General features: G+C 35.1%; 2 protein-coding genes across 7 annotated transcripts; one reads left to right on the top strand and one right to left on the bottom strand.

Annotated features, from left to right (window-relative positions):
• Nucleotides 1-198: 198 nt before the first annotated feature.
• Nucleotides 199-12,687, bottom strand: cep41 (centrosomal protein 41). 3 transcript variants are annotated; one of them, XM_069192547.1, is made up of 11 exons: nucleotides 12,640-12,687; nucleotides 10,922-10,985; nucleotides 7,419-7,466; nucleotides 6,470-6,524; nucleotides 5,999-6,065; nucleotides 5,524-5,668; nucleotides 5,042-5,208; nucleotides 4,761-4,828; nucleotides 3,232-3,346; nucleotides 2,875-3,090; nucleotides 199-2,587 (listed from the first exon to the last, which is right to left on the bottom strand). In XM_069192547.1, exons 1-11 carry the CDS (start codon nucleotides 12,659-12,661, stop codon nucleotides 2,457-2,459), a joined length of 1,098 nt encoding a protein of 365 aa, XP_069048648.1. In that variant the 5' UTR covers nucleotides 12,662-12,687; the 3' UTR covers nucleotides 199-2,456. The 3 variants fall into 3 exon arrangements, with proteins under 3 accessions (XP_069048648.1, XP_006633338.1, XP_015207753.1); XM_006633275.3 differs by lacking the exon at nucleotides 12,640-12,687 and adding an exon at nucleotides 12,165-12,304 and having other exon boundaries at nucleotides 6,470-6,531; XM_015352267.2 differs by lacking the exon at nucleotides 12,640-12,687 and adding an exon at nucleotides 12,165-12,190.
• Nucleotides 12,344-24,783, top strand: mest (mesoderm specific transcript). 4 transcript variants are annotated; one of them, XM_015352353.2, is made up of 13 exons: nucleotides 12,344-12,917; nucleotides 13,536-13,654; nucleotides 14,564-14,733; nucleotides 15,857-15,936; nucleotides 16,884-16,961; nucleotides 17,549-17,685; nucleotides 18,065-18,123; nucleotides 18,243-18,283; nucleotides 18,569-18,639; nucleotides 19,744-19,845; nucleotides 20,280-20,356; nucleotides 22,075-22,138; nucleotides 22,229-24,783. In XM_015352353.2, exons 3-13 carry the CDS (start codon nucleotides 14,580-14,582, stop codon nucleotides 22,344-22,346), a joined length of 981 nt encoding a protein of 326 aa, XP_015207839.1. In that variant the 5' UTR covers nucleotides 12,344-12,917; nucleotides 13,536-13,654; nucleotides 14,564-14,579; the 3' UTR covers nucleotides 22,347-24,783. The 4 variants fall into 4 exon arrangements, with proteins under 4 accessions (XP_015207839.1, XP_006633339.1, XP_015207841.1 ...); XM_006633276.3 differs by lacking the exon at nucleotides 13,536-13,654; XM_015352355.2 differs by lacking the exons at nucleotides 22,075-22,138; nucleotides 22,229-24,783 and adding an exon at nucleotides 21,153-22,068.
• The last annotated feature ends 613 nt before the right edge of the window (nucleotides 24,784-25,396 follow it).

Here is a 25,396-nt window from a genome sequence, read left to right as displayed (position 1 = left end):
TTTTCTATAATACATTTACTTTGGCTTTTAAGTCAGAGAAAGCTTTACACTCAATTTCAAAATTATTTAAACATTTTATACTAATGAACACATTATTTGTCGTGTGGTTAAGGTCACAATGTAAAACAACCTAAGCCCAACCCAATCAAACACATTGAATTGCACAAATCAACACAGATGTTTTAAAAGAAAACAAAATCCACCACTAAGCACTTTATTAAACACTAAAAGATTTTAAAATATATGCAATAAAGACAAAGGTAAAAATACAAGAATATTACATTTTGAAGTCAAAGAGTAACAAAAGGAATATACAAAATTATGCCAAAATAAGACCATTTTCAGAAGCTGTGAATACGAACGTTCAGAAATCTGATTATTTCATGGCTAATAAATAAAATTATATTAGAATTACTGCATTTAAGTCAACTGTACCACAAATGTCACTGCTTTGTAGCCATGTTAAAATTTCAATTCTTCAATTAAAATTTTTTACACATCTTGCAGTTTATAAGTAGTGTACTTTCAGAATCATTCACACTTTCACTTGCACCAAACTTTTCAACTGTTTTTCATTTTCTTAAGAGAAATTCTTAAAAATGCTCATCACTGCATTTACTGTATTAGAATTTACACATGCATAACATCAAAATAAAAAGCATATCTCCTGCTAATATTAATTTTCAGGAATTTATCATATACTTTTTTCTAAAAGATCATGGAATTAAAATGTAGGTTTTACAGTACATGTAATGGATCTAATCTTGAACATAACACCTAGCTATACATATTGTATTGTAGTTGATCACCTTATACCATAAATATTCAAACCACATTGTCTGTAATTTAATAAAAAATACTTCCACCATACTGTTTTAAAAACTTGAATAACACACTTGATATTAATAATAGAATCATTTTTTGTTAACCAGTGTTACAGACATTTAACCTGTATGTCGATTGCTTTATTTCTCATATTGACTACTAGCATGATCATAGTATTAATAGGCACTGTTCATTTCTTCCTTGTTGCTAATATTATGAATGACATGGATTTCCATAACAGACTATTTCTATAAAAATAGATTTGTTTCTTAGTTCACTATTTTTTAGGTATGGCTTGCATTTAATAAAATAGAAAGAAACACTGCTTGAAGTTATTCAGAAACACATGCTCTTGATTAAATTAAACAGTCCTACAGTATGTTGTGCAGGTATATCCCATAGAACAAAAGGTGGTGTAACTTAATTCCTTAACAATTTGTCTTTGACTATACCCCTTGCAAGTACTGCGCTGACAGTCTGGTTAGTATTTCTGTGACCGATACTGAGTATGCATTTTGTAGCAAATTAATACTTTAAAAAGCAACACAACTGCTAACAAGGCAAATTAGCATGGTGGAAATTTAAGGTTCTGCGTTACTTCATTACAAAACATTACTACAGTGACCCAAAATTAAGACATTTACATCTTGAGTGTTTATACATTTTCCTCCATAGTTGCATAACGCAAATATTTTTGGCATTTCCATAAACCCACAATTTACAAAACTTAAGTAACAGCTTGTTATTAAATCATTTTAAGAAGTCGCTCAAGGAATAAAGCCTAACTTTAAATGTAAGATTAATCATTAACTCTAAAATACAAACACAGTCATTGCAATCATGTGAATATTGTTCAACATCACAGTTTAAACAAGAAAAAATGATTACATTCTACTCTCATGTTGCTCAGTTATAAACTGGATGCACCAATGCTGTGAATGCAGGATGTCTAGACCTCTAGACCTTTTATGATGTCATTCATAAAAGAAAATTAGGCTTCTTTGTTTCAAAATATGTCTCAATGTTTCTTTGGATTTTAATGAAAGGACGGTTTTGATAAAATTGGCTGATAATTATCATTGTTTACATGAACAGGTGCAATATGACATTGAATGAAATCATGTTTTGTGGATTCTATTGCAGTTATAAAGAAAATGCCAGAGAATCTTTATTAAATTTTAAAATATCAGGTACTATCACATGATTTCTTGTGAAAAAGATGCTCTAATTAAACACAAATTAATTGTCTCTACATAGCTCAATACAGAAAAGCACACCAGATGATTAGGATTATTTATGACGATTAATTCCTGACTATTTTTATTCACACCAGTGAAAATAATACCTTAAAAACACGTGGAAGAAAGATCTCCTGCAAACAATTTTGTGAAAAGACCTTCAATCTTCAATTCCTTTATAAGAATTCTTGCTTGACAGTAATGTGTTTAAATTGAATCAATTACAAATAAGACAAGCAGTAAGTATTAAAGGCAATATGGGCAGCTTAAAACTACAGCCATAAGACTAAAGCATACTGAAGGTAGATCACAAATGTACAAAAAAGATACACAAATGTATATCTTCACAGAACTATACTGTTAACCTCTAATCAGAATATTTTTATTAGCAATTTATTTCCATGGCCGGCTGCTTTGAGACCTGGCACTGCCTGACCCAGCTACTGAGGGAGTTTGGCGACTTCTAGCACTTGAGCAGAATGTCTTGGCAGAGGAACTTCCACTTGATAGGCGACTCAGACGGCCTGGAAAACACAAACATATTTCATTATTAAAAGGTAACAAAAAAACATGCATTTCCTACACTGTTACATTAATTAACTGTTAATTATGGTATAGTTTAAAGGGAATTAATCTGGACTATCATTCGACTCACTTTATGAATAGATGCATAAATTGAAAAAACAAACAAGGCAAAATTTCTTAACTTACATCTTAAATTTCACTTACAACTTAAAAAACTAAAATATAATAGGTAATATATATTTATATTTACAATAAGTTTTTATTTTAATTTTTAAGATATTCTCACTGTTTGTATCTGCAGGAATGAGCATCTCCTCCAAATAAAACTGCATTTTGTTCAGGTCTTCTGCAGTGAATCGCCATTTATCTTCTGCTGGATATGATGGCTGTCTTGGAGCTGAGCGCTTCCGTCCTGATGTGGGGGGACCGGACTGTAGACACTGTGCTGGAAAAGAACCAGTTGTCATTCCCTCTGGGAACTTCTGGGCGATCACCTTCAGCCCTGCAAGAGAGAACACAATCAATCTTATCAATAGATAAAACTGAAATAACAAAGAAATGTTTTCACAACTGTTCTGTGCTCAAAGAGTGGACTTACTTCAGGGATTCCAAATTGGTTTTTACTTCTATAATTAGAGCTCACCTCCTGAAAGCATGAACAGGTTCTCAAATCCTCTCTCACACATTGTGGTTGCTGCCTGACTGGCAATCCTCTCATCTTCATCATAAAGGATAATGATTTTACCTGAAGCATTTTTCTACATTGATTGGTTAAGATACATAGCATCCATTATACGTGCTAAAAAAGAAAACACTTATAAAAGTTCAATAGGCTATTTGGCCGAACTAGCTCATTTGGTGGTTAACTGATGAAAATACTTTCTTTATACTGTATGTACATATTCCTAGATTCTATGCAACTAAGTACAATTTGTTTTTATTCATGTACCCTGAATCATAAATCAACTTCAGGAGCTTACTGAATCAGATCAAGAATATTTTCTAGTATGGACTTTTATATGATATCAAAACCTGAATGCTCAAACTGGACACTTTGGATGAAACAAGTTAAATGTCACCAAAAACTCCAAAAAGGATCAAAAACTAAAATATGCTGGAGTGGATAAGTATTGACCCCTGATTCAATATCTGATGGAAGCCCTTTTGGCAATAATTAGATACGTACACTTTTGTATAAGTCTCTTCCACTTTGCACAGCAAGTGTAAAGTGCAATCTTTACGCATTCTAATTTTTGCAAACTTGCTCAAGATTTTTCCAGCTAGTTGGGGATCACTGATGGACAGTAATTTTGAAGTCTTGCCATAGATCTTCTATTGGATTAAAATCAGGAGATTGTACCTCTCAAGGACATTCATTTTCTCTTGTTGTTAGATTACTTCAAGCATGTCTTTGCTGTTGTGCTTTGGATCGTTATCCTTCTGACTTTTGTCAGTTCTGGGACAGTCCAAACTGATGAGAAGGTGTGCAGTAATGCAATGCTGCCACAACCATATTTGACAGTAAGAATATAAGTGACTGGGTGATGTGTTGTGTTGGGATTGCATCAGATAAAATGGGATACCTTTGGCTTATGGACATTTTCTCTAATCACTGCCACTGAACTCTGCTATTTGCCTCATGATGTCATCCCTTCCATGCTTAGTCACTTTAGAGGGAGACTGTAATTTACATAATTTTAGGTAAACTTACTGTGCTTCAGACCTACAATTGGGACAAAAACTCACCTTTCAGAAGGACAATAATCCAAAGTACAAGGTCAAAGCTACACATTTACTTTAAATATCTTAGTCCTCGGACATTCAGGTTTTGAATAAGTTTTTGCAAGGCACTATAATCAACTTATTTTAATTTTTCATTTTAACCTAAATTTGTAACCTATAATTGCTAAAGTTCAAAAAGTACATTCAGAAATGTGTAGTGCACTTTTGTCAGAAGTTATATGTATAAAGTTTTTCATGCTTTTTTACTGTACAGATAACATGGTAATAACATCATTTTTAATAAAATACATTCACAAAATATTACAGATTTTTTCACTATATGAAAGGAGATAATGATGTTAATATTGAAATATGAGACTTAGTTATTTTTATAGGATTGTTGACTGACAAGTGTAAGCCAAATGGCTCCATTAGTATCATAAAGGATACATATTCCAGCACTTCCTTGGTATATGGGTTCATTGTCCTGGACAGAGTTGCAATGGGGTAACTGTAAGCTGCAAAATAAAGTTCCACTACTTATTAGTCATGAAACATTTTATAATGGATAATGCTAACCTAACATTTGGTAGAATATGGATCTGTGCAGTTAATACTAAAATAAGGTTTCAATTATAATCCTAGATTACTATTATGTTTATACATAATATTATTAATCTATTGAAAAAAATCAAAGATGATCACAAGCAGTCATTAAATCTAATTCTTACCACCAATAACATGGCACCGATCGTAATCATCTCTGTCTCGTACGTCTAGCAATAAGTATGGACAGTCTGGGTATGGTTTGTCTGTCATCATTGGACTTGAAGGCTTCTGGTGTACATTCTTCTGTGCAGTCTTATCTAGGTCCATCTCTCCAACACCACTTATTACACTATAAAATGATAACATTAACAACACATTTTTGTTTGGTCCACAAAACAAATTATTTCATTTTTACCCCCTGTACTTTTTCAAAATCAACTATAATTACGTCCTAGTCCCTACAGTGTACAGACTTTCACCCTTTGTTTAGATCATTTACAGCTTAGTTGATGCCAATGCAATTCAATATCCAAATACGCTTATAAAGCAACAAAGGTACAAAAAAAAAAAGACAAAAGATCTGTGGAAAGATGGATCTGTTCAGAAGCTCCAGAATGTGTGCAGTAATGCTATAACTCATTTTGTCTCTTCTCAATTACTTTACCTTTGAAGTGTTGACCTTGGTGAAATCCCTGTATCACCCACTTCATTATTGTTGTCTATAAACTGAACTGGCGTTGTTTCTGGGGTTCCATTTGTCCGTTCTGACAGAAGCTCTGCATCGGTCTCGGACATCACTGAAATATTATCTAGATTGCAGAGAAAGCACTCAATACCACATTTACTGTAATTTAAGTAATGGACAGTTTATTACATAATAAATAGAAACATGTATTAATGTTTTTCTAGTAATTTTACTTACAACATTCCTACACATTCTGACAGCTGTGTAATCAAATCAGTGATCTATAAAAACACATTAAAAGCTGTCAAGCTGTTTGTACCCAGTAATTTTACATGTTACTGGAAGTTATTACTAAAAGCAGTGCAATCATCTCTGATTATACTTTCCTGGAGATGACACAGGAAAAATCAGCTAGTAAATGTAGAACATTTGAAATTAAACAAGAAAGCCTTACCATCTAGACTATGCACATCTTTGTCATTTTCATCATCGTGATCTGATACAGAAGCAACCTGAATGACCTTTTAAGGAAAGAACAAACTGTGTGAAGATCTGAATAGAAAAATCAGAAAATAATTTCTTCTAATCATAATTAATTAATAATCTCAATAATTACTCTGACATCTGCTACAAATAGAGAAAATTGGCAACCCTCCTTAGGCATACAAACAATTAATTGTGTTTTCCATTGATTTATAAGATTTTCATTTATTCTGCCTGAATTGAAACCAACAATTAAAACTTGAGCTGTAAATCTAACTGATCTATTTTAAAGTAAAATATTTTCTCAAGTGATATGGATGTGAGTAGTACTATTTTAAGTAAAAGAAAAAATAATTTTACTATTCAATACAACATCCACACTGTGCAAACTACCACACTGTAAAAGCATTTATAACATTATTCACATTAAAATTTAACTTACCAGCTGAGCAAATGTCGCCACTTTAAGCCTTTTGAAAAGTTCATCCTTTCGATATCTGTAATCTTAAAAAAATAGGCCTCATATAAATAATAATGTATGAAATACATATAAAAATATATTTCAAAGAAAGACAAAAAACCATAACTGTCAAAAGAGATGTATTTTAAATGTAAGCAACTCTTGGAATTAACAGAAACTGAATTAGAGCACATCGTACACTTCGCTTTCTTCGGCGTTATGCAGATTTTCATGGTACACAACTTACCTGGGTCATGACTGTCAGTGGTTTGAGATTCATCTTGATCTCCTAACATATTGGTGCAATTTGCTCTTAGAATATCCCTTTATATGTGCTTGAGAATTCTCACTTGGTCTTTGGTTATCACAGTTTGCCTACACACAGGTGTGCAAAGTTTCCAGGTTTTCTTTTTAAAATCCTGCTTGAGGTAGTTATAACCCAGCCTCTTGTATGTCATTCCAAAAATTATCACTGCCACAAAAAACCTTCATTTAACCCTCCTATTACAAGGCAGACAGAGAAATTATTGTAATGGACAAAATAATCCCATTCTTAGAGAAGGGATCACTGTTTCTTATCCATGAGAAATCAGAACAAACTTACAAAAAGCCTTTACAAACAATGTAGTTATTCTGCCAGATACCAAAGAGAACAGTCCATTAAATATCAGAGCAACAGGACAGCTTGTGTGTAAAAAGGCCATTTTATCTGAAAAATGAGAAGTTAAAATGCTTCTAAGCTAAACCCCTTTACCTGAGTAAAAACAGCATTACAATAAAAACAATAGTGAACGGTAATAGTCATGAAAATTCACACTATTGGTTGGACAACACCAAAGCTCTTCTTCTTACAGAACAATTCTCAAGAGAAACTTATATTTTAAATAATGCATGCCCCTTCTCTAAAAAGCCCATTAGGAATGTTACTCACTTTTTTTTATCTCTTCCAGTCTTTCCATGTACTTTGTCAAACTGCATCCTATTAAATAAAAGATAACGTGTTAAAGATCCCTGTGACATACAAGAAAGAGCTTTGTAAGTTATTGCTAAAAAGTAAGAAATGCTGTTAAAGTTAAATTAACAAGACTGAAATTTGCTTGCAAAGTGACAGGTAATTGAACTTGAGGATAGATTAAGATGGAACAACAACAAAACTTTTTGAAGGAAAAGGCAAGAAGCTTCACAAGAAGGTATCAATACTGTGGTTCTATTCCAATTACAGGCCAACGAAAACTAGCACTCCTGACTTGGCAGGAGTAAGGAAATCACAGTGAGAAGTTCACCATAAGGGATAATTGTGTTATCAAGGATTAAATACAAGAAAAAACACTTTTTCTTCTCTTTTCACTTTTTATGGATGATTCGTAATGAACAATGTTAAGATATTCTTGTTGTTAGACTGGCACAGGTGAGATTACTGGAAGATCCTTCACAGATAAATTCCACATTTTGCATACTTTGGTCTATTTCTAACTTTAAGTCTGATCAGAAAAAATGCAGGAAGTTCCTCCCAATTTCTTCATTAACCTTTTTTCCTGGAATGGAATGATGCTAAAAGGAGTTCTGTCAAATGGAAATTTGTCAGGCATTGATGGCATTCTTCAACAATTCTATCTGATATTTTTGCCCAGATTAAATGCTCTTTTGCCTGACATGACACATATGGACATGTATAGCGGGATTTTATATCTCTGCTGTTAGAACAAATATGTAAAAATCCCACACTTTATGCTAGCTATAGGCCCATCTCACCGATATTGCCAAGCTTTATGCTCAGGTGTCATCATCCCAGCTAGAGGTCTCTATGTTCTTTCATTAGATGCAGAGAATGTGTTTCACCACTTTGAGTGAGAATACCTCTGTTCAGTTCCTTGACTATATGGGATTGGGAACAGGTTTTATTAGTACAGTATGTCAAAATGTACAAAAGATGCTAACAATTCAGCAAGTATGAACAGAAAATACATGATCTTCACAGTTTGCTATTTCCAGAAGCACTTGTCCAGGATGCCCACGTTCTGGAGGAGGCCTGACTGACAATTTTTTTAGTTTAAACTGTACACTTCTCTGTTTAGCTGAACACTGGTACTCTTTTTTCCAGTGTCCAGTTGAAAAGAAATTTCGTTTCACCCCTTTGGATTACATTTAGCCCCATTATTAAGACTTGGTGTTCAACAGAAAGACTCAAAAGATTATCAAAATACATGACAGACATTCACACGGTCCTATTCTTTAACACTTTTAAACACCTTAAATGCAATTCTCATTTCTCTGTTTTACACTGTAGTGACAAGGAAATTCACATTCTTACAGATCTTTTTAATGAATTAATACAGGTTTCTAGACTTTTCTATAATGAGGTCTCCCTTTTGCAACTCTTGCCTATGATATCTCCAGGAGATGAGGTTGTCTGTACACTCGGGGTGTAATCTGCTTGATGCCAAAATAAACCACACTTGAAGGGCATCAGATTTGTTTCATTAAACAAAGGGAATAACGTATTCTGATGTCTTCTTATTACAGACTTCATATAAACCATTGGCAGTGGTTACGGTTTGGAATACAGACTTGAATTCTGACAAAGATGTAATGGGACAATATTTGGCATAATAAAACATCTGCCTCCACAAATCCTACTCACTGAATGAGCCACTTAACTTGCCTCACTAAATACTCACTAAATAAAGTTGCATCACACGGTACATCTGAACCCTTACAGATGAACATAGTACCTACCTCCTACTGATCTGGAAGTACTGTGGGAACATATTTACCTGCCTGCCCATTGTTCTTAACAGGAACATTGACTAATCTAGGCCTCTTACTGAGGCCAAAATGGATTTGGCAGGCTGGTCTGCCTGCAGCCAAAAAACTGGGATGTTGTAATTAACAGAGTACCACAGCAATCTGTACTAGAACCACTACTCTTCTTAAAGTATGTCAATGATGTAGATTCTATATAACTAGTAAACCAGTCTTGTTTGATCTCACCTTAACAGAGATATTAGTAAATACAGAAGCAGCAATTTAAATTAAAAAGGTCAAATAAAATACAGGACTGGGCATACACCTGCAAATATGCCGTTTAATGAAGACAATTGCAGGACTACGGTTGCACAGTGGCATTGTGGTTAGCATTGCTACTTTCCAGAGCTGGGGCCCTGGGTTCAATTCTGTATCTGGGGTACTATATGAGAGGAGTTTGTATGCTGTCTCTGCGTTCATGAGGGTTTTGCTGTGTGCTCCTGTTTCCTCCCATAGTCCAAAGACATACTAGTAGGTGAAGTGACTTCTGGAAAAACTGGTCCTGCTGTGAGTATATGCCCTGAGATAGACTGGCGCCCCATCCAGTATGTACCCAGCTTTGCACCCATTACTTACTGGGACAGGCTTCAGGTCCCCTGCAACAATGAATTGTATGAACAGTTAGAAAAACTATAGAAAATGGAAAACATAAATCTAGAAGAGGCCACATATTAAAAAGACTTAGGTGTTTGTGTTGACATTTACACCTACTGTAGATTTACATGTAGATAATTTGGGGAAGCAATAAAAAGGCAAACAGAATGTTAGGATATTTAGTCAAGAGTGTAGAATTCAAATCTAGGCATTTCATGTTAAAATTATATAATGTGCTAGTATGGCCTTATTTAGAATATGCCCAATTTTGGTCACCACGTTATAGAAAATACTGTATATTGTTGCTGTGGAACCAGTCCAGGGAAGAGCAACCAAAAACATTCCGGTGCTAAGAGAATATCTCACACTGACAGGCTGAAATGACGTAACCTTAGTCTTGAACAGAGAGGACTATGAGGGACCCTTAAACAAAAGTATTCAAATTCCTTAAAGGCACAGAATCAATCTAATAAATGTCTTCAAAATCAACAGTTAAACACAAACCAGAGGACACAAGACGAAAGTATGAGAGAGCGCATTTTTAAACTGACAATACAAGGGACCTCTTTAAGTAAAGCGTTTTGAGAGTCTGAAATAAGCTAATCAACCGTGTTTTTTAAGCTCATGCCCTGGCTTTCTTCGAGAAACACCTGATCCAAGGATCTCATTCAATTTGTCACCAGCTACTGAAAAGGCTATGCATGTCAAATGACCTCCTCTTGTCTGTAATGTTTGACATTGTATCCTGGATTAACTTTAAATTATTTAGAACTCTGGACTGCTACAATCTGTGTTCACAATGGAGAGAGTCAGCTTTAAAACCAGTCCAATTTTAATTAGACCCTTAAATGAATTATTCTGTTGACACAAAATCACATTGCTGTGCTCAAAATTTAATATACATTAGTTTGGGAGTATACTTTCAAGGAAAATAAGCATTTTAAACTGTATGCCATAGCAAAGTATAAAGACGACCAGTAGGATATATCCTACAGTGACTTATAAAAACAACAGAGTTTTCTGATGCCATGTTACCTGTATCCAGTCTCGACTTGACATGCTGGTATTTGGGATTCTGTGGTATTTTCTTTTGCAAGTACTGTAAGAAATTAAAGCATAATGAATATTTTACATCAAAGTTCTATTATTATTTGCAGTTTTGAAAGTCAGTTGAAAAGAATACTAAAAACAAAACGATTATAAGACTCCTTTCATATAAAGTTCCTACTGTTTTGTTTAAAGCTGTCACTTTGTATTTGTTAGCCTCTGTTGTCAAAGACAATATCATTAAAGAAAATTAAAGTTTTTTTTTCTCAATTAATCGAGCTAGAAGGGTTGACCAATTATTTTTAAACAATGACACCAAGGTAACATCGGGTCTATACACAGATTACCCTATGATTTCTCAGAGTTGTGTGCTAGTATTAATCATTGCTGCCTTTAACGCTTCACATACAGCAAACTGTTTCAACGTTATTAAACACAAGACACTAAGTAATATCCAGATTTTTTTTTTCAATTCACTCTCACTCCAAACTAGATATGTACATGTATATGGAAAACCAACAATGAGACAATTCGGTCTGACAAAGCAATCAAGAATTATTTAAAATGAAGCAAACCCCACGTTTCCCTTTAGATAATATTCAACGCTTTTATTGTAAACTCAGATTATATAACACAATTAGGTCTTACTTAACGGGAAACATGTTACATTTAACATATCATGTCTAGTTATAGTAACTCATCAGAATGTTGATGGTAAAGTGGCTCAAAAAAGCTTAAGGGATTTCGTAATTTATAACCCCTGACGCTCATTTTCAGCATCCCTTGATTAAGGAACATAGTTCCGATATATAATCTTACTGTAGTTCAGCAGGTTGCCGTTGTGTTTCAATCATGTAGTATGTACTTTCAGAGGTCTAGCAACTGCACTAAGTACTATTACTAAATGTCAGCCTGGGATACGTATTTTGAACTCGGACACTACAGTTAACCAGAGACAGAAATGGGATATCAATTTTTAGTGAAATTTTCAAAAACAGCATTGCTTTGCTGCAGTGTGAATACTTCCAGGTAAATACTGCATTGGATACGACACCGGCAATAAACACAAAGACAGCCTAACCCAGACAGTGTAACTAATGGACCAACTCAGTCACTACACACTTTCATTTCAGTTTGGGTTTACATAAAACTAAAGCAACCCCTTGAAGGTAGTCGAAAATACGTAAGAAATATGCTCTTTTTAATAAAAGAAACAGCATATTCAGCTCACCTCAGAATTGCCAAAGCCTCTCCGGGCAGACATGTTTTCAAATGTTAAAATCTCACCGTTAGACGTTCCTACAAGCCTCTCTTCGGTTGGCTGAAACTTTGACGAAAACCAATCATCGCCACCGACATTACCAGGTCGGCAATTCGCGTCTACCGTGCGCAGTTGCTAGGAAACGCCAGACGCGAACTCTCTCCTACCGCTGCTGTATCCCGCCGCCTCTTTCTGATTACCACACATTCCACATCAGCATGTGCGCATGTTACTCTTCATACATATATGTTTAGAAATACCTGAATATCGCATATTAGTATATTTTGGAAGTATTCGGGTCGGGTCTAAATTTACAGATTGTAATTCCCTGAAGGGATGGAGGTGTGGACTAGCGTTTGGACAGGAGCTAGTTCCTCAGCGTGAAACATCTTAGAAGTCAAAGTACCACACATAACACATATATGTATCGAACGCCCACCCTTACTTGGGTTATTCATTTTCCACATCCTCTGAAACCAGAGTGATATGTATGGCGTTCTGATTCTTGTGTTGGCATCAGCTGGTGCTCAACAGCGTGGATGTTGTGATCTGCTGTTAGTTCTCCTTTCCCACAGAGGGCACTTTCCTGCGATGAGCTGTTTCCTGATTACGGCAAGGTGTAATCCTTAATGCGCTCTTCGCATGCCCCACTCTTCCTATCGTCCCCGCACAAGTTGACACGGGCAACAGCGGTAACATCAGAGAATGGTTCTCCTGCTCAACGTAGGTATATCCGTCAAAAAATTAGCTCCTAGTCCCTCCGCGTTGAATAATCAATGGAGCAAAACGCTGTTTTGAATTGTGCATGAAAGTGAAAGAACGCAGTTCTCTGTAGTTTTTTTTTGTCGTGCACCACAGAGTGAAACTGATTACTAACGTGTACATTAGAGTACACAGTGACAGATTGAAGTCACCATGCGACACAGTTAAGCCTGATATTCAGCCGTTTTACGCAGGCAACGTTAGCAAGGTGTCAAAGTCAAAACGTAATGTCAGTGTATGTGTGTTTAGTTTAAACATTTGGAAAAAATAGCCGTTCCCAGTGAATCTAGTTGAACGTAGTAAGTTATTGATGGACTAACTTTGCTGAAAAGAATTTAATCTGTCTTGACCAGGCAGTGCATTTACACCGTAGATTTTAATGTGTGTTTCTTTTTTTCACTTATCTTGCTCGTAGATAAATAAGTTGCATGGTCAAATTTATATCATGGGCAACCTTAGTCTGGTATGTTAAGGTATCTTGACAAAACTTTCAGCCGGGACTTTAAGAAGGTGATACTGTAAGTGAGAGGAGGCCATTCTCGTTTTGTTGCTAGAAATTAACCAAGGTCTCGTCTTTAGGGCAGCATGGTGTCGCAGTGGTCAGCATTGTTCTGGACATGAGGGGCTATCTGTTCTCCCTGTGTTCGTGTGGATTTTCCCTGGGCGCTCATTTTCTTCCACAGTCCAAAAACATACTGGTAGGTTAATTGGCTTCTGGGGAAAATTGGCCCAAGCTGTGAATGCGTGCGTGTCTGCTCTGTGGTATACTGACATTTGGGTATATCCTGCCTTGTGCCCGCTGCTTGCCCGCAACTCTGAATTGGAATAAACAGAAAATGGATGGATGATCTGGTCTTTACTTTCTTGAAAGAAGCCATGGTATTAGCTTTGACACACCACAAACCAATGTGTAACAAATAAAACTACCTCCTCTTTTCAGTTTTGAATGTGGTGTCCCTGTGGTGTCCCCTGGTTGTTTCTCTGTTGAAACTGAAGACGTCTGTAGAGCTGACTTTGTTGATGTTTTTAGGATTTCAAATACTTGAATCAAGTCCCCTCAGTCTTCTCTGTTGGAGACTAAACGTATTGAGTGATTTTAGCCTGTCAGAGTAAGACATTACTTTGAGATTAGGGGTGTAACTGGTCCCTTTTTTCTTGACTGATTCTAAGACAAGAAGATATTTTTTTCCTGAAGTGGTGACCAACGTTGTACATTATATTATAAATGGGTTTTCTTAGCGAATTGCACAATTATAACACCCCTTTACCGGGCTCTACAGTATATGTAAGCATTCTGTTTGCCTTTCTATTGCTTCCCCACCTTGTAGAAGATAAAGTCTTAAGCAGCATTTATAATATGTTACTGGCATGTAGCACTATTGGGTTGTATATTTTGAATAACATCTGCTAGCTGTTTACTCAGTCACAGATTCCATCTCACTGACTTTGAATTTTCTTTGCAGCTTCTACGGTATGGGCTCTTCTATAGCCCAGAAAACTAGAATCATATTCTGACCTCTGCTATTGGCCGAGAAAGTAGACTTTCTTCAGAGCGCAGTTTCTAACGCTTTAGTAATATGCAACATTTTTTTTCTTGTTTTGTCCAGAAGTCCCTTCATTAGGATGAGGGAGTGGTGGATCCAGGTTGGGCTGCTGACTGTGCCCCTCATTGCGGTGTATCTCCATATACCCCTGCCTCACCTCTCCCCAGCCCTGCATGCCTGGAGGGAAGCAGGAACATTCTTCACGTTTAAGGAAAATAAAATTTTTTACAGGGGTAGGTTGAAAGATTCTTAAAATATACAGGCTTGTAGGTATAAAGCTCACCATGTTTAGCATCTGTAGCAGCCATTGATGTTCTTTGGTGAGCTGGATTCTGATCACTGAAAAGGGGAGTCTAAGCAGTCAGGAGAGTTGAATGATGCGACTTGCTGACAACCTGACAGCTTTTCAACAAATTTGAACATACTGTGGCTGTCCTAGTGCTGTTTATTCTCTTCTTTTTCTTTAGTTCTCCTGATTATCTTACTTAAATCTTATGTTACTTTTTGGAGCACTGGTACTATTTTTAAACCGAGGCAAAATCCCCAAAACATGGTATAAATACATTCCGCAGTGCACACCCACAATACTGGAAGGACAATCATTATAAAAGATGGTTTGTTGACTGTAATAAAAGTTATTAAAGGGGAACTGCAACGCTGTTTTTATATTTCGGGTCTAGAAAGAATCAGCATTGATGACTGCCTTTCGAACCACATTCATAATAAAAGTTCATTTAATAAAAGTTAAATGAACACAGTAAAACCTCCAATTTACATCACAAAATAGACTAAATTTCCAGGTATGTGCAATAGCATATTCTGTGATTCAGAACTAGGCAACGTAACTTCTGGTGATTTGAAATCTTGTTACATTATAAAGAAGCAGGCTTATGAATACATCTCTTTTAATTCAATAGAAGTATTTCTTTTGATTTTGAGATGCTTTTGCTGACACATACAGTACTACTTACTTGTTAACTCTGCGTGCAGATCACATTGGAAGATTTCCTCATTGAAATGTCTTCTACACAGCCTGTACTTATTTGCTTGTAGATCACATGACATTACTCATTACAATGACTGGTGAGCAGGAAGGGCCACTCCATGTCGCAATTCGTGGGAACTCTCGCTTGTTTTGTGGCGAGACCAGGGGTTTGCGACAACATGGTGACTTACAGTCCTTTCACAAAGTTCGCGATTGTGTGCTTTATCCCAAATTTGTCAAATTTCTCTATACCATGAATCAATTAATTATGTTACCAAGGTTTAATAAATGGTCTGAGAAATTGGGATTGCAGTTCCCCTTTAATATCCTTGTAAATCAAGTTATAGTAACATATATATTTTCTTTGAAAGATTCCAGCGGTGCTGTTGGAAGTTCTGATGTGCTCATACTTTTACATGGGTTTCCAACTTCAAGTTATGACTGGTACAAGGTGGGCTTGTTGCAGGCATTTTTATTCATTGTTTTCAGTCTCAGTATGTGTTTGCCAGTGTCTTTAGAAAGTTGTTCAGCAGCTGTTAGCTTGTTCTATGAAATCATTTATTTTATGATTAAATGAGACCATATAATAAGTACAAGTTAAATGTTTGGCTGTTTGATATTACTATTACTGTCTGTTGAATTATTTTGCTGTAAAAATAAATGTTACTGTATGTATAAATGCAGTTGAATATAGTCCAAACAGATCTAAAAAACTGCTACCTGACACAAAATATGGTTCAAATGTATGGAAACACAATGTCCCAAGAGCGTGGGCTGGAAAATAATGTTTTATTCTTCACTGTAATCCTTTAATCTTTACTGATATTCTTTTACTCTCTTCTACAATCTGCTTCTCATGCAAGGGTATTTGCAGCCCATTATGTGCTCTTTAGGACAGCTGAAGAGGGTTTGTGTTGCCTGATAAATCAACTTAGGATACTTGCGTGTTGTAGTCGTTTTTCTTTCTGTTATTATTATTGCCCGGATTTACAGAGAAACTGAGGAATTTCATTATCATCCCTGCAATACTGATATCTCTGTTGCCTTGAACAGAAAATTCCCCTCTTCAATCTATTACAATTTGACAAGGACGTTGCCTCATTGTATACAGAACTGCATGTACTGCAACCACTGCTGTCTTAGGTGTAGAGGCAGGTCAATATGCTCTTGTTACAATATGAAAGCTATACAACTGATAAGTGATTAAATGATGGTTACCTTCAGAACTAGATTATAATAGAGTAAGCAATAGAAGAGGGGGAATGTATCCTTTCAGGGAATGAATCAGTGAATTTGGGGATTACACCAAAGAAAAATTAACAATATTCTCTTCCCAGCTTCTCCATACTTGGTGTTTCCAATGTTTTGTGTGGTATGTGTTGTTCCATGATTTTCTAGATATGGGATGGGCTGAATCAGAGGTTCAACCGGGTGATTGCACTGGACTTCCTAGGGTTTGGTTTCAGTGACAAACCTGTAAGTGCATGGTTATTTTAGTAAGCTATTATATAGAAACAGCTAATATAGACACATCATGCCTTGCATGATAATTGTTTGGGGTGTTGTGTATTTCTGTAACTGTAAGTTTAACTTGGAAATCTAAAATAGAATTGTTTCAGATATTTGTAAGTATGAATTGAATAATATACACAGATCAAATGGTGTCTTGTAGATATAGAGAGATAGGTGTTTATATATGTGCTCTTTCTGGGCTCTATCAGGTATTTAATATTATTTCTTCTCTTAACACTGTATGTTGACTGTGGACAGTGTCAACATTCTGTATAATGCCAGTTGTACAGTAAGCAGTTAAATGTCAGTGTATTATTTTTAAGTCTATTTCCAAACTCTTGCTTTACTTGGGAGTAGACACAAAACGAATTGTGGGTTTTTTTTAAATTGGAGTAGAAAATTTAGCCACGCTAGTGTAATTACATTTCAATTCAATTTATTTTGATATAGCACCTTTCACAACATGGTTGCCCCAAGGTAATAAAGATGTACATATTTTAATTGACAGTATCATGGTATCACAGTATCATTAATTGAGTCTTTCATTTCAGAGGCCTTATCGGTACTCCATATTTGAACAGGCCAACATTGTGGAAGGACTGGTGGCTCATCTGGGTCTGAGAGGTCAGAAAATCAACATCCTTTCTCATGATTATGGAGATACTGTGGCTCTGGAGCTACTGTACAGGTAAAAACAGATCTTTCTGCAGACCATTGTTATAGAGTCTGGAAAATTGATTAGAGTCTAGTATGGTTAGTAAACTGGTCAAGTTTGCAGGGTAAGCAAACACTGTAGAGGCAGCCAATGAAACTCAAAAAGATATAGATAAAATTCAAGCCTGGGGAATGACATTTAATGGAGACAAGTGCATTGTTTTGCATGTGGGTACAACATGGGAAAAACCTAGTTAGAAGAGGTTACTTATGAAAAAGACTTTTATGTTGACATTTACATTGTTTATACATGGGGAAGCGATAAAAAAGCAACATTTTACTATAGAATGCATCAGTAATATTTCCAGTGGTCCACTTTATTTAGTGGCATGATTCATGTTTACTTTCTTTAGGAGTGAACATAACAGAACTGGGCATTTAACGATCAACAGTCTCTGTCTGTCCAATGGAGGTGAGTGTGATACCATGCACATTGTTTGCCTTAAAGATTCTGACATTAATTTGTTTCCTGTCTGAATGAGTTTTCTTAATTGAACAATTAGTTACCTATACATGCTTTTACAATTACAGGTATCTTTCCAGAAACCCACTATCCGAGATTTCTACAGAAGGTATGTTGTGCTATTACTCAAATGCTTGCTTATATTGTCCAGAATAATACAACAGGAAGACAACACAAAAACTCATCTCTTCATAATATGATTTTGGAGAACAAGATAAGTAAAATAACACAAAGTTATTTTGTTATTGTTAAAGGCAGTGTAACTTTACATCTTAAGGGTTTACTGTTTTTCTTTTTGGGTATATTTAAATGCTTTTTGTGCAAATTAACGATTAAGTCTACTTAAAAATGCTTCTTTACGATACTCAAACTTTTCTTCTGCTTTATTATGCAGCTGCTCAAGGATAGCGGATTCCTTTCTTCAATACTGACCCGACTCATGAACTTTATGTTCTTCTCAAAAGGGCAAGTTGAGTTGGTTTTGATCTGAAGTTTTCTTTAAAACACCTTAGCTTTTATGAGGCAGATTGGGGGCAGAAACTAGAACACCGTGAGTGTTATTAATAAAACCTACCATCTGTTTTACCATAATGGTAAAGACTGTTACTGTCTCCTAGTGTCTTTTTATTAACTCAGAAAAGGAATTTACTGACATGGTTGTGTTACCACGACAGAAGGCAATGCTGTCAAAGTGCATACTCTGAAATCGTAAAGTGCCAATCACTGTGTATTAAACTATAAACTTCAGAGTTCACTCTGTGGAAGAAGAGTGTGACAGTTTCAGAGGTATAATCATGGCCTGGCCATGCATGGCTGCTTCTGTAACTGGCCCACTGGAAGTGTGAGCAGACAAAGATAATAAGAACCTTGATATTAATACCTGTTCCACTCATGTTTTTCAGGTAATAGGAATTTTGCAAGCTGCTTCCACAGTTCACTTTCCTGTCAGCACAGCGGTCAGGCGCTCTTTTCATATGGACATCTGTTCTTTGCTTTTACACTTGCATCCAACTGTCCTTCCATTTTACCCGGATGTCGTTTTCAAGAGTGCAGTAAAAAAAGCTATCATATCTTAATGTGCTGATGTATAAACGTACCATGTACTGTATAAGTTTAATTTTTTGGTAATTATTGTTAAAAAAGTGTCACGTTTACCTAAGCTTAGCTAGAAGCCTAGGGGAAATGTCCCATTTCCCCCCCCCCATTTTCTAAGGGAAAGTATTACCATAATGTGATTTTATAGTTGATTTGAGTATTTATGCTTAATAATACAGATTAGTTTTTAGGCAACAAAATGATCTAAACAGGGGAACTTTTTTCATTCCCCTTCTTCAGTGGCTAAATACATTGCTTTTGAATTGAGATCTGGAGAAAACCACCCTGAACTGTAACTGTAATGCTGCTGAGAGATTTCTCCATGGTTTCAGTCTTCTTATTCCATTTTAAACACAATTTAATATGCAATAAGTCCTAATAAAGGCTTTTACAAAAGTTAGATACATATTCCAGAATTGGTGAAAATAGTGGAATTCTAACTACAACTATTATTTTTTAATATAAATCATGTAGAATAGGAGCTGTGTTTGGGCCATACACTCAGCCAACAGACAGTGAATACTGGGACATGTGGACTGGGATCCGGTATAATGATGGAAACCTGGTCATGGACAGGTAAAGTATCACCTTTTTTAAGTGAGGCTTTGTTATAAATTTGACCGCAAATAAATAGACCTGTATGTACTTAAAGAGTAAGACTCTGTCCATTCAATATGAAGTATTATTTAGAATTCAGTTATTCAGAAAGCAGCTATTCCACTAAATCTACAGCTTTTACTATAATGTTTAGTTTCCCATTGTGCTGGTCATATGACAGTGAACATTGTGTTGAGAAGCAACGATATGTCTATTACATTATACGAACATACAAAAGCAAACAGACATGGGCCGTGAACGTATTTAAGACATTGGATTTGGAATAAATTTGAGTAGGAATAAATCAGATAAAGAGGGCTTTGTATTACTTCATATTGACTTTTTCGTATTGTAATGCACTCTGATGTTTTTTAAAGAACGGAATAAATAATGCCAAAAAAAAACGTTTTCAGTATTTTGCAGTACATTAATCAGAGATTGAAGCATAGAGATCGCTGGGTTGGAGCTCTGACTACCACCACCATTCCTTGTAAGTATGAGCAGCAGTAGAACACTATTTCACAAGCCCTTTTCCACAGCACCTTTTTTATATGAGCTTGCTTAAAGGTCACATTCCTGTACAGCTCATACTGGATATTTCTGACTGTATGGTATAGATTTATGACCATACACAATTGAGACCAACATGAACGCTAAACAATAAAATACTAATTGTTAACCATTCTAGTAATTGTATCATGTGGCTCTATGCATTGTGTCTGCAGGTATGTGGACTGTGTAAATTTCCATTTGTTTTCTACCGCACAAGAGTAATAGAAAAGATTAATGAGAACTGTATTACAGTTTTGTAATATGGCTCCCGTAACAATCTACAGATTTCACAAAATATCAATAAATGGTCAAGTCCAAGTGCAAACTGTTAAAGCTGAAAAAAATAAATAAATGAAAGACCATTGAAATGTTATTTTTTTCCTGTACACCATAAACACAAAACTATTTTTCCTTTTACTAGTTGTTTGTGATATCTATACGTATCTAAGGTATTTCAGGAGATTAATACGTCTGGAGTTTAATGTAAATCTCATTGGTCATGTGTTTTTGATTATTAGGGAATATTTAATTCTGCATATTCTAAGAAATGTAAATAAAATGTGTGTACATAGAAAATAAATTGTGACTTTTATCAAGAGCAAAACAACAAGATAAGAAATCTGTATTTTTCCTATAAATCTTCCTAATGAATGACTGAAGGACATATATGGCAGTGTAACTTCTGCTAATCTTTTAAGTATGTTTATTCCTAAAGTAGCTTATTCCATCTGCAGGAATAATCCTTTTGGTTGGAGAAAAAAAAAGCAGTATGTACTTTTGCCAGTTGAGCACAAGCATGTTGTAAGTGATTTTAGAAACGAGCACTAATAATGAAGGTAATGTTTCTTGTCGTTCTGTAGCCCTGTTTAAAATGTTTTATGCTTCAAAGAAATCTGAATCATTAAAGCATCTGAGCATTGAGCCTACACAGTTCTTGACCATTAACGGAATCTCTGACTTGTGTTAGCTTGGCAGTAACTGTAACATGTGCTAATGTTATAGGAATCTTAAAACAAGAGTCTGCTTGCTTACGCATTAGCACTGCAAGACTAATATCAAAAACTTCTAACTGCTTAATGTTACTGTACAGTGTTACCAATAAGTAAATGTTTCAAAAGCCAAAACTAGCAAGACACTTTTTTTCAAAATCTAGGGATCAATATGCCTTAAGAATAAAGATCGGAACATTTCCTCTCTGTCTTGAGTCCAGAGGTATTTTAAATATCTCATTTTCATCCATTGAATGGAAGTGTTATGGGTGCATTCCAAAAATAAAAGGGAAACAAATGCATAAATTATGAATTTTGTAAACCTTATATATAATATAAAAGTTTTCATGTACTACTATTCAACTTTTAACATTTCAGTTTTGTATTACATTACATACCTGCTACTACATAACTGAGGGGTATTTTTATGGTAAAAACACTGACTTTGCAGTTCAGTGCTATCTATGACGTTACTGCAAAACCTTAATTTCTTATGTAAGTGAAATATGAGGGTGGGAAACAATCCTAGACGCACAATATTTTAACAATCCATTAATTGATATATTAATTAAACAATAGGTATTCATTTTCACAATTCATTCCAGACTCATGATTAGCTACATTTACTTGTAAACCCTGACTTTTAACATGCTGTGATATTTTTTAGTGCATATGATTTACGGTCCACTAGACCCAGTGAACCCTCATCCACAATTTATCAACTTATACAAGTAAGTGGGAAATTGTAATATTTTTTTCTGATTATAGTATGATTTTATCAAATAGAAATTTGAAATGATTTGCCCCTTTCCATTTTCAAGGCATCTGGTTAAGCGGTCCACAGTGTCGATTCTTGATGACCATATCAGCCACTATCCACAACTGGAAGACCCTACTGGCTTCCTGAATGCATATCTGAACTTCATCAACTCCTTCTGATGAAGGATGATGCTGCTGCCGCTGTGTTTACAATCAGTTTAGCTTCCTGGAATAAACCAGTCCTCTTCTCTCTACACAGTGTATCCAGCTTACATTTGCTAAGATCAGGGAAATAATATTTTTAACAAAGCCAGTATTCTTATGTTTTTGTTTTTAACACATATTAGGAAATATTAAATGTAATATTTAATATGACAAAATTAAATAAATAATCTGTATTGAGAGAATAGTATTTATTATAAACCCCAAACCCTGTCATCATGATTGACTATTAATTATAGGAAATGTTTCAATAGTGATCTGGAAAATTGGAAAATCCTGTTATTTGCAGTATTGTGGTGGGTAGTGTAATAAATTTAAGGGAATTAATGTACCATCAGACAGATTGTAAACAGCTCTTCAGTTCAATGTTTGACTTGGCTGAAGATGTCTGATAGCCGTTAGAGAAGTGTTTCTCTGGCCTTGTCCTGGAGAAACAGTGTCGTTCCAGCTGAGCACTAATCACCAGGTGTATTTAATAACCTATTAAATTGATCTACTTCCGTGTTCAGATGTTCAACTTGTTTTTTCAGTCAGTCCTGAGTGGCAAAAGAAACAACTACTTCCTGGATCCATTTCCAATAGCCTCAGCATGCAGAATTTCACACGCTTAATTAGAGGACTCTGATGTAATGGACTGTCCTGAAGTAACAAAACGTTTTTTGAAAGGCACACACACAATATGCCAGTATGTCTGAGTTCATGAACTCTGAGGTGTCTTTTGGCTCTGCAACAGCAGCTTTACCATTTTTCTGGTTGATCTTATCAAATCTTAGAAGCTACTGTATAACGAGAACGTGGTTGCTGATGTTTTTTTCTGGTTAGTGAACCAGTTTTAATAACTGCTTTGTCATTAAAAATCCCATGACATTGTTCACAAAAAAATGAATGTAAACTAAAACCCCTTCATTTGGTTTGTTAAGTAATTTATCTCTCCTTTACCTGCTCTGATGTGTGGCAGGAATTGCTGGTGACTGATGGCTGCTTTATGGCACCCAAGTGGATACAGTAAACTTTTGGATATGTTGGAATGAATAGCACTGTATAATTTCAATTATTAACCTTTGTTCTAAAGCCTTTGAAGAACTAAACCATTAAGCATATTACACTGCTGTGTTTAACCAGTACACTGTATCAAAAAGCGATATTGAATGTAATATTCTCCAAGTACATTGTCCAGACTGAAGTAATTGAATTTGCTTTGGAGAAGCTGCCTATGAAGTATATTTTACAATTTTACAATATTTTATATTTTACAGTCTTGTGAAATGAATAGTTAAGAAATGATAGAGTGCTTTCAGAAGGTGGAAGAAACCAAAATAGCAATCAACTAGAATAAACTCACAGCAAGAAGAAGCGTTTAGTATTGGACCAAAGAAACATGGACCTAAGCAAGTAAAATCATCAAACAGATTAAATTAAGAAATTGGTGGGTGCACTCTGCATTTCATCAATGAAAGATTGAAAAAAAATTAATAGATCACTTTGAGGCATAGAATATAACAACATTGATGACATGGCATTTTTTGTCAGTGTACAACAGTAGTTAATGTCCAGTTAATACATCTGTTATTCTTCACGTTTTTCTAGTCCATTTTAATTTGTGGCCAAGTGAGATTGTATTGCCGTTCCACCATTGGACTACCATTGAGAGATATCTACGTCTTCAGTAAACCATGGCACGTTTTCAGTGTGATTGAACAAAAATGAGAACCTTCCAAAAGCCTTGAGTGTCAATACATGTATCCTAGAACTTTAAAAATGTAATGTTGTCTAGATTTTTTATAGTCTATAATGTAGCCTTTTTATTTGGCTGACACATTTGTGTCCTGTAATGTTGTGTGCAGCAGGCTTACTCAGATTCCAGTTACTTTTTTCCTGCATTTTTGACAACTGCCAAAAAGCGGTCTTAAGGTTTTGGGACTGCAATCTTTGTGGATTTAAAATTGCTTAACTTGTTGTCCATACATAACAATGGTACCAATCTAAATATTAATGATCATAAACAGGAGTGTGTCATTCATTTGTTTGTTTTGGTTTGCTTAATGTCATCTGTAAAACAAACCCTACTCAATGTATCTGAATATAAACAAACTATAAAATACAATATAATCAGGGATAAACTTGTATCTAGATAATAGTTTCAACAGAAATAAACAAATATACGGTTCTAGCCACTCGATTTGATTAAACACCAGAGACAGATAGTCTCAATTGCTGAATGTTGTCAATGTCAAACTTGGTGAAAATGTAAGGTTCCAGTATTTGTGTACACTACTTCAAGCCAAATAATTTCAGTTTAATCTGAACTGTACTGTATTATTGACAAACAGAGCAACTGAACAAATGCTAAAAGAAGCATTATTTTCTGCAAATAAAATTATTTTAAAAAATTGTACTGTGATTTGTCTCAACTGGTTAACTGCATATATGAATAGGTTTACTCTTATATTATGTATACAAGTGGGAAATGAGTGTGGAGAAAAGGACTGTGCTGCAAGAAATTGGTTAAAGCATTTCATATAAAAGTCAAGTAAGTTAGATTTGTGCCATGTGTAACCATGTGCCAACATGGGCGCCTTTTCACGTGTTCAATGTTTGAATATCATTTAGACCAAAACTGATTACTTTTAGAAGAGCATTTTTTTAAATTACAGTGTCCATAGAAAGTCTACAAGCCTTTCAAAATGAACACATTTTGTGGCCTAAGAGCATGAAAATCAAGACATTAAATCATGATTTATTTTACCTTTATACATTGTAACACAACCTCCAAGTAAAAAAAAAGATGCTTAAACATTCTGAAAATGCTGCAAATGAAAAACAAGAAAAATGGGTTGGATAAGCACACACAACCCTTAGTAACAGCAATTTTAAATTGGCACTAATGTAACCAAATGCTTTCCAAATCACACAAGCTAATTAGCCCCCTCCTGTGTTCACTGTAGTGATTCGAATTATTTCAGAATAAATTCAGCTGTACCTACAGGTTTCCTCTGCTGGATAGTCAA

The sequence above is a fragment of the Lepisosteus oculatus genome, chromosome 7 (genome assembly GCF_040954835.1).
Source record: "Lepisosteus oculatus isolate fLepOcu1 chromosome 7, fLepOcu1.hap2, whole genome shotgun sequence".
NCBI classification, from domain to species: Eukaryota; Metazoa; Chordata; class Actinopteri; order Semionotiformes; family Lepisosteidae; genus Lepisosteus; species Lepisosteus oculatus.
The sequence above is the reverse complement of the archived record's forward strand: the minus strand, read 5'-3'. Positions and strand labels throughout refer to the sequence as shown.

Coding starts and splice junctions, on each gene's coding strand:
- cep41 (XM_006633275.3), bottom strand. CDS start 12,197: ATGTCTGCCCGGAGAGGCTTTGGCAATTCTGAG. Junction 5,669..5,998: donor AGATGTGCATAGTCTAGATG/GTAAGGCTTTCT, acceptor TCTGCAATCTAG/ATAATATTTCAGTGATGTCC. Junction 3,347..4,760: donor CCAAGGAAGTGCTGGAATAT/GTATCCTTTATG, acceptor CAATCAATGTAG/AAAAATGCTTCAGGTAAAAT.
- mest (XM_006633276.3), top strand. CDS start 14,580: ATGAGGGAGTGGTGGATCCAGGTTGGGCTGCTGACTGTGCCCCTCATT. Junction 15,937..16,883: donor CAAGTTATGACTGGTACAAG/GTGGGCTTGTTG, acceptor ATGATTTTCTAG/ATATGGGATGGGCTGAATCA. Junction 18,124..18,242: donor TCTCTGTCTGTCCAATGGAG/GTGAGTGTGATA, acceptor TTACAATTACAG/GTATCTTTCCAGAAACCCAC.